The sequence below is a fragment of the Paramisgurnus dabryanus genome, chromosome 7 (assembly GCF_030506205.2).
Source record: "Paramisgurnus dabryanus chromosome 7, PD_genome_1.1, whole genome shotgun sequence".
Lineage (NCBI taxonomy): Eukaryota > Metazoa > Chordata > Actinopteri > Cypriniformes > Cobitidae > Paramisgurnus > Paramisgurnus dabryanus.
The window spans coordinates 2,827,714-2,837,208 of NC_133343.1; the positions used below are offsets into that span (position 1 = coordinate 2,827,714).

General features: G+C 35.0%; 2 protein-coding genes across 2 annotated transcripts; both read right to left on the reverse strand.

The window, feature by feature from the left end:
* Positions 1-339: 339 nt before the first annotated feature.
* Positions 340-5,700, reverse strand: lrrc41 (leucine rich repeat containing 41). The gene is made up of 10 exons (XM_065293830.1): positions 5,452-5,700; positions 5,254-5,340; positions 5,086-5,156; positions 4,114-4,810; positions 3,810-4,037; positions 3,590-3,739; positions 1,802-1,900; positions 1,595-1,723; positions 795-867; positions 340-602 (listed from the first exon to the last, which is right to left on the reverse strand). The coding sequence occupies exons 1-10, from the start codon at positions 5,540-5,542 to the stop codon at positions 383-385; spliced, it is 1,845 nt and encodes a 614-aa protein (XP_065149902.1). The 5' UTR covers positions 5,543-5,700; the 3' UTR covers positions 340-382.
* A 1,869-nt stretch (positions 5,701-7,569) lies between these two features.
* On the reverse strand, positions 7,570-9,221 carry uqcrh (ubiquinol-cytochrome c reductase hinge protein). Its single transcript, XM_065293829.2, has 4 exons — positions 9,077-9,221; positions 8,742-8,774; positions 7,996-8,157; positions 7,570-7,765 (listed from the first exon to the last, which is right to left on the reverse strand). Exons 1-4 carry the CDS (start codon positions 9,119-9,121, stop codon positions 7,733-7,735), a joined length of 273 nt encoding a protein of 90 aa, XP_065149901.1. The 5' UTR covers positions 9,122-9,221; the 3' UTR covers positions 7,570-7,732.
* Between the last annotated feature and the right edge of the window lie 274 nt (positions 9,222-9,495).

A 9,495-nucleotide genomic window follows, 5' to 3' on the forward strand; every position in this document is an offset into this window, starting at 1 on the left:
CACCTTTACAGTTGTACAAAATTAAGTCCTTAGCAACACATTACAAGTGATAGATACATTTTTACTGTAGAAAATTTACAAAATACCTTCATGTAACATGATCTTTACTTAATATTCTAATGATTTTTGACCCATACAATGCTATTGGTAATTGCTATATTTTTGACCCATGCTACTTCTTATGACTGGACCCTTTTGTGGTCATGTCATTTATACAACATATAAAAATGTACATTTGTATTTTATTTGCGTTATAAATTGCCTAAACCAATAAACAATTCCTGTTCCTGTTTTTTTTAAACAAATATATTGACGTATAAAGAAATTAGGATCAAGTGCTGACTTACTGTTATTTTATTGCTTTTACATATTTGTTAACACTTCACATCACACTGACATGATCTGCCATAGTGGATCTTGAGTCCCAGTCGTCAGTTAATATATTACAGTATGGGAGGAGCTTTCTCACAGCTTGAACTTTGACCTCCGGGTCACGATCAAGCGGATTGAACCTCAGATCCAGGGTCAGCCGCTGATTTGGCCTGTAGGTTTCCACCAGCTTTGCGAACTCAAGAAGTTCAGCAGGAAGAATAAAGTTTGAACTGTAGAAAGAACAGACAAACTATTTTATCAACATTATAAATTATAATGTATTTACAACCAATAGCTGTACATGTTTCGGTTTTATTGGATGCATGCGCAGTGATGCGCCTGGTTAACTTCAAGTCTGTGCTTGTTTATCAGTCTGGCTACAAATACATTGTTAAAAATAAAAATGCACTGATATTTATTACCTGAGGTCTAAATGTGTGATTTTGCTAGGGCAGCTTCCTGAGAAAAGTTCAGCCACCTCAATGGTACTCGTGGCTGTTGAATAAAAAAAGATCAATTTAAAACCATAACACCTGACAATTTTTAAATTTTCTACATTAACTCTTTCCCCACCATTGTCAAGTTATCTCATAAATTAAGAGAAAACATTTGCATGAAAAAAACGTTTTCCTGATGAGTTTTTATGGTTATCTGTATTACTGTGGTTATCCACTAGATGGCTCTTACCCAATATTTAAAAAAACTGAAGCAAATTTCTTTTTTTAATTAATTTTAAACTCCGTTTATGTTTTGATAATCGTTCCGAATCTGACCTCAGAACTAAATTCCTTCATTAAAATGCAATTATTTCAGCTTTTTGCAAAGTATTGTGTATATTTGAGGAAAAATACCCATATTTAAGAGTTTATAGCCAAGAAAAAAATTTAGATTGGGAAAAAAACATTTCATCCTTTTTATTTGTTTGTTTGAAAGCAGAGGGTCTGTCCTTTCATTTGATATATTTGTATGTTTATATATTTTTTGAAGAAAATTTTCCTGGAAGGCATTGTGTGAAAATCACAAAAAAGGCTGGCGGGCAACTTCAAAAAAAAAAAAAAAAAAAAAGGCTGGAGGGGAACGAGTTAATTTTCAGAGAAAAATCTACTAAATGCATGTCAAAATATAACACACTTTTATTCAAATGATCCATTTAATAAACACTCTGAGATGTTAAGATCATGAATGATAAAGTCCTGTGTGTGTGGTTATTGTGTCGTCTCACCCAGACGATTTTGTGCCAGTGTCAGCTTCTGTAGAGATGAGATCCTTTTCAGCGCATTTACAAACGGCACCATGAAGTCCTTCTTTACTGTACATTTATCCAGCAGTCTACAGTCTTTAAATGACAGATCTGTGATTGAGAAAAAAGTGTCAATCATGTGTTTCTAGACTCCTTCTTTGATCTCTTTACGGCTGTGATGCATTTTACCTTCTAACAGAGGCTTTCCCAGAAGATGAAGAATCTCCGGAAGACAGTCGGCCAAGTTTATATCTTTCAGATGTAATATTTTCAGGATTGGATTAGATTCTATTAATAGAGACATACAAACAAAAAAAAACACATAAAAACTTTTTTTCCTCGAATGTGTGTACTCGCTGTATGCCATTTGTGTGGATGTAAAGAATTTTGAAGCGCAGTATTTAAAATAAATGAGAAACAAAGTTTGATTTGACATTGATTTCAATCTTTAACATGACCTTAGTCAATATTAGGGCGGCACGCTATTGGAGGGGAAATGCTACATTGCAAAAAAATGATTTTTAAGAAAATAATCTATATCTAAAAATTCTTAAATTAAGATGCTTATTCTTGATGAGCAAAACGATCCAAAAAATAAGTCTAGTTCTTTACCCAAAATATCAAATTAAGTGATTTTATGCATAAAACAAGCAAAAAAAATCTGCCAATAGAGTAAGCAAAATAATCTTAAACATTTTTCTTAAACACTAAATAAAAATAAAAAAATTGCTAATACCATTGGCAGATTATTTTTGCTTGTTTTCTGCACAAAATCACTTAAATTTGATATTTTTGGTCTAAAAACAACTTATTTTCTTGGGTCGTTTTGCTTATCAAGAAAAAGCATCTTAATTTAAGAATTTTTTGATATTTTTATTGAAAACAAGACAAAAATTCTAAGACTTTTTTTTTTTCGAAAATCATTTTTTGCAGTGTATGCATAACCTTTGCAAGTATTAAAATCATTCAGTTATTGCAAACTTGCAATGGGTGATTCTTGCAAAATTAGACATACGAGGTGTCATGCACATTTTGACAATAAAAGTAAATGCTATCAAAATAAGAAGCATACACTTACAAACATCTCTTTATGTACTATTTTGCACATTATTTCAAATGACATCATACAAACCACATTTAAGGGGAACATTTTCATTACCGCAACGTGTCCATGACTGGATTTGGGTTCTTTGACATGGAAATATTTATAATTAAAAAATTAAAAGCTTCAGTGCATGTTATACTATAAACATTTACAGTAAAGAAACATGTGGTATTTGGTCATTGGTAAATGTAGAGACAATAATAAGGAATATAAATGTGTCTAAGATCAATTTTCTCATCCTCCGCAACAATTTTCAATCATTGTTTAAGCCCTCAAGGATTTTTTTTTTTAAATATTTGTTTGAAGGGACATAATTGACTTTGACACTGAAGATGGCTACCAGATAAGCAGTTCTTATTTTTTCTCTCCAGATAAAAGTTGAAATTTTGTTTGTCGTAACTTTTTAGTTCTCATTACCGTTTCGGTAATGAGAACTAAAAAGTTACGACAAACAGAATTTCAATGAGTTTGTAAATGCATATATTTAATGTAATATCATGTTGCGGTAATGATCATCTAAAACATGTAAATAATTCTATAGGAAATATTTTTTAAATCCTCTTAAAATAATGTTTATAGTAAGTTCAGACCTTAATCTTACATGTGCAAAAAAAGAAAAATTGGCTTCAAGGGCTTTTTGAAAATTCTGACGCTGGACACATTTGGATTTCGTGAGCATCACCCTGCGCTATTTCAATGATTGCTCTATATTGCGCAGCCCTATTCGATATTAAAGACATAAAGGTTGTGTCTCCAAAGAATGATTATATGTGGAAAACATGAGGTCTCATATTAGGATGAGCTTTAATCAATTGTTGAATCTTGCTGTTTGTATATTTTTATTAACATTTGTTACATGAATGCGAGATCACCTGACAATGTCTGAAGAAGCGACCGGGCGTTACGAACTCCTGTGATATGAAGACTGCTGAGTTTTGGAGTCCATTTCAGCACAGTCAGAAAACTCTCTACTGTCGGCGGCATAACGCTGGATTTCACCGTAAGTGTTTCAAGGCAGAGCTCTGCAAACGAGGAAAAAACCATTATAAAAATTCAACCAAACATATGCAAATCATCTTAATAAAGGATCACCTTTGTTTGGTGTGAAAACTGGCTGCGTTCTCCCCGTGCCGTTGTCCAGAGGTGGCAGGATGTCTAAAGAGAGGCTCTGTAGGGTCGGACACGCGTTTAACACGCTGACCATGGATGTGTGACTGCACACGTGACTCATGCGGAGATCTGTAAGAGAGCAGCCGGGCTTCAGAAACAACAGTCGGAGAGATTCGACCAACACAGACATCTCTTCTTCTGTGAGGAGCCCTGCGCACACGACACAACTTAATATTAATCTCCATCCTTGGGACGAACTACACCTTTAATAAAAGTAAGCACTTACAGTCAGTGTGCAGACGAAGCGTGTTAAGACGCAACCACGAAGGCAGGACATGTGACACTCTGGTAAGGATTTGATAACTGGACACTTCAAAATCAAGAGAGTCGATCTGTCCTTCAGGACAGCGTTCGGGAGTGCCATCCAAGGACAAGAACGTTCTGCACAAGAGCTCGGGATTTATTTCCAAGGTTAAGCTGGGATGAAAGCGTTTGGCCGGAGGTTCCCCTTCAACTGTATTATACGTAAGGTCCACATCTAACTCTACTTGACAAAGATATTCAGTGGGGTACGTCTCCGCCGTAGGTCCCCTGCACCTGGACGCGATCCAGATCAGAACAGACGAATCTGGACTCCTCCTCAAAACCACCTCTCTTACAGAACCGTGGTCCAGAAGCCGATGGAGAACAAACATGACGTTTTTTCGTCCGTGTTTGAGCAGTGAGTTAGCATCCAGTAATTTAAGGGACCTCACTCCTTTCTCAAGAGCCGTCAGGATGGACCGCAGCTCTCCCGACGCGAGTCTGCAGATGCTCCTGCTCGATCCGTGTAGAGATAGGACCTTGACGTGTTCTGCGGTCATGGAGAGAATGGATGAATCGTTGAGTTTGGAAACACAGGGGTGTCTGAAGGGGGTGAACAATACCATGTGAAAGAGCCTTTCAAGACACCTCTGTTTCCAGTCCTGACCGGACAGCCCAGACTGAAAAACAGGAACGGATCACCGACAGTTGTTTACTCTGTATGGACACGTTGATACATTTAAGTTTACATTTATGCGTTTGGCAAATGATTTTATTCAAAGATACCACCCTTGGGATCAAACCCATGACCTTTTGCACTGCTAACGCAGTTTTACATTGTTCTCTGTTGCAACTTTACAGCAAATACATTAACATCAAAGACATAAGAAAGAAAGCTGTATAAGGAAAAGAAATATATAAATATATGGTATTATGTGGTAATGGTGAGCCATACCTTTGATCTGCAACGCCAGGTCTGATCCAGATCTCTCCATATTGATGCCCACAAAGAGGATGTGGAGATACCTACAGTTAAAACGCAAGTATTGTTTATATAAACATGCAGTTTATTTACATTATAAAATACAACATGTACTGTAAATGTAAATTAATGCATCTTTACCTTTGGTGAAAGCAACAGTTTCAATCCTGTCAAGATAATAAATGTTGAGATGGGGCAGCAGCTCTTTCAGAAGCAAGACAGGCAAATCTAATGAACGAATACAAATCACAAACTGTGTTCCTTCGTGACATTCCAATAAAGCCGATTATGTACAATTTAAAAAATAGCAAAAATATTTTGGTTATAGGAAAACCCTACCTGAAATCTTTCTCTCTAACACATTCATGTTTTGAGCCACTTTGACGATGCACATCTGCACCAGAGACGAAACCCCGTCCGAAATTCCCATTTTTGGAGACTTTACTAAAGTCACGAGTTTTTACTTACATTATGAATGTCTGTTGTTATATTTGTGTGTCCCGTCAAGCACTTTAGAGGACGTTTTTGAATAAAAGACCTCTGACAGGCATATGATCTCAAAAGTGTTCTTCTTCTTCTTTCCTTTTTAATGGCGGATGGCAAACAACTTTTGGAAGCTTTACCGCCACCTACCGAAATGGAGGGTCTGGATATATTTAAATTTTATCAATAACTGAATTATATATATAATATAATATATATATATATATATACTGATAATAATATATTTTTAATAAATAAATATATAATAAATAAATATTTAAACAAAATTCCTTTAAAAAATAAAGGCAGAAAACAATAAAAAAAGAAAAAGGAATTAATCTGTTTCACTTCTTGAAAGAAACTGGTCTGATAAGAAGAATATAAAGACCTAAAACAAACTTCACCTGAACCTTTCTGAAGAATTGCTTTTATTCTTAGAGGTTCACGTTATCAAAGTATCGCGAGAGCACAACTTCTTCTATTCGAGTTTAATAGCAGTTTGCAAACCAAACTTAAACAATGCATTCCCGCCACCTAGTGGATTGGAGTGTGGATCACGTTTAATAAATGAGTATCTTTTAAGAAATTAAATACTTCTATAAAGATTGTATATTGCTTTGGGCCTTTACCTTATAAGGCCTGGATAGAAAAACTTCAATTTCCAGATCTCTTAAGGCTTGTAATAATCTTTCTTTTGCATAAGCCTCTTATTTAATAGTGCATGTTTGACTGTTTCCACATAACACATTTTTTTTTACAATTACCAAAAACATCCTATTTCCAAAGTTTAGAGCACAACTTCGCACCACATGAAGTCTTAAAGAGGACTTTCACATGACTTTTTTGAGATGTAAAATAAATCTTTGGTGTCCCCAGAGTACATATGTGAGGTTTTAGCTCAAAATACCATACAGATCATTTATTAACATGTTCAAATTGGCACTTTGTAGGGGTGAGCAAAAATGTGGCAAATTTTTTTGGGTGTGTCCTTTTAAATGTAAATGTGCTGATCTCTGCATTAATTGGCAGTGCCGTGGTTGGATAGTGCAGATTAAGGGGCGGTATTATTATAATAAGATCCCCTTCTGACATTACAAGGGGAGACAAATTTCAATGACCTAGTTTTTCCACGTTTGCAGTGAATGGTTTACCAAAACTAAGTTACTGAGTTGCTCTTTTTCACATTTTCAAGGTTGATGGAAGCGCTGGCGACCCAATTATAGCACTTAAACATGAAAAAAGTCAGATTTTCATGATATGTCCCTGTTAAAAGAAATAAAGCTGTCACTTGGTGGTTCAAGACTGCTCTTTATTGACCGGCATTCAACCTGTATGGTGTTTTTGCCTTGTTGAAGGTATTTCTACATTGCTATAAGTTATAATTGCATATTTCTAATAATTAAATGAATGATTGACAGTTGACACACACAAATAAATCATCAACTTAAGACTCCATTAAAAATGCATTTGTAGTAATTTTAATTCATGTACCACGCAGCTGTCTTTTTAAAGATTATTTAAAACTGAATGACACGGATGTAATTAATTAGCTATTGAATTAAATACACACTGTGACGAGTTTAAACACAAGAATTATTATGTTGACTGCTTCACACACAATTTCCATTCTTTTAAAACATACATATCTTATCACTCAGGTCACTCAATGCAACATAATTGCCTAATTTTTAAATATTTTCCAGAATTTAAGCATTTTTGATTCATTGATTGCCATCACCAGAAACAAAAATCTGCCAAGACAGATTTTCTTAAATTTCGATGTTTGTAAAATAACTAGCATTTGTATAGAATAAACTTCTCTATTGTTTTAAATCTTTATTTTTTACAACTTCCCACCAGCACTTAATTTTCTGTTATTTAACATAAGCAACTAAAAATATGTGCCAAAACACCTCTTTATTGATCTCCAGCACAGTGAACACATCAATCGTTTTAATACAAGAGATGACAACAGCACATTTACTGAAATTTTATTCACAACATGGTAATGTTGACAAGTTAAACAACCTATGGGGTACAGTAAATTGTTGAATCCAGGAAAAAACTATATTATGCCTATAAATGAAGAAGCATCGTATTTTAACAAGCAAACATTTATCAATAAACAGCTGTTCACTTATTTGAGGGAGTGAAAGAGCTTGTGTGCCACCTGCAGAAAACAAAAAGACAAAAGATTACAACAAAGATCAGGAAAACATTGGTTAAACTTGATAAGTCTGTTACTGAAATATGGTGATGGCTGATATATTAAGCTTTGAACCAACAACTTTGTGGTTATCAGCCCAGATTTTACCCACAAAGCTTTAAATGTATCCTGTACATCACAACCCATTTAAGATCTTTCATCTCTTTATGCATCATATAAACTCAAGTACTCACACAGTGGTCGCGAGCGTGCAGAAAATCAAGCAACTCCTCCGTGCAATCTTCTGCCGTCTCTGAACGTGAACCCACACGTGTCTCGCAGGCCTCCAGTCGCTCATGAGCATGAACACAATGCTCGGTCTCCTCACACTTCTGCCTTATTGCATCTAAAGGGTCCTACAACATTAAACACCTTATTAAAAAAACTCAAGTTTTGTAGCGCTTAATCCATTTCAATTTATCATGAGGTCATCTATGTCGGTGTACTTTTTCGAGGTGACAAAATGACCTTTCAGCATTTAAAAACTAATGATTATTTGTCTTCTGAGACTTAAAATATGGATCACTCAAATAATTAAATATATGGAGCAGTGGCAGGGCAAGAAAACTTGGACAAAAAGTGTGTATGTGCACACAAATGTGGATGGGTTAAATGCAGGTTTACCATTCTTGGCCCTCATGTCACTTCACATTTCACTGTCAGTTTTATCATACCAATCATCTTATTTATCTTAGTCGAAATCTTTTATCTTATCTTATGTTAGAGTCACTGGCTGCCCCTGCAGTAACCTTAAGGGTAAGTTTTGAATAAAAGACACATTGTGTCAAAAAAAGTAACAGATGATAAACTTTTTTATGATACTGACCTTCATTTCCAGCATGGTACTATTGCATATGTTTGATCCTTTTATTTGTCACACAAAAATAAGATGTAGAAATACATTGTTACTCTGAAATGTAATTAAATGTAAAACACATACCACCAAGTCTTCCTCCTCCTCTTCTTCCTCCTCCTTAACACAAGGAAAGTATATACAGGATTAACGGAAGTATTATTTTGGATATATACAATATATATATACAGTATATACACACATATGATGTGTAAACACATTAAAGTCAAAAGTAAAATCACATCTAATTCGACAGTTTGTCAACGTTAGCATGAAATAATATTATGCAAAAAATTACAATATAAATATGGGTCAAAGGCGAACCTACACATCAATAGCGCATACTGTTTCAACAAAAAGCGGCGTTTTCGCAGCTTATATCACACTTAAATGTCTCAACAATACTATAAATGCTTATATACCTCTTCTGGCTCTCCGTTCGTGATCATTTTGTCTTCAAAAACCATGATTTTAGGTGAGTTTGGCCGGAATGACCCTCTATCACTGATTATGCGCCGATGGAGGACAGCGTGACACTTTCCGGAAGTTGTAATCGGGTAAAGATGCTCATTCACAGAAAAAACTTTCCACTCGAGACAACTTCCGGATCACAGTGTTTGAGCCACAAAAAACGCTAAAATGCTCTTATATGATTTTAATGATTGTCTAAAAAACAATATCACACAATTCTACAGAAAAACGAGGAAATTAAATCAATATTCATTGGGATTTACAGCGTATTAATTGGTGCAAGAGTCGATCTTCTTCGAACTGTGAAAGTTTTGCCTCCCTCTGCTGACTGGGAGTATGAACGACGTTAAAATATATCACAAGAAATGTA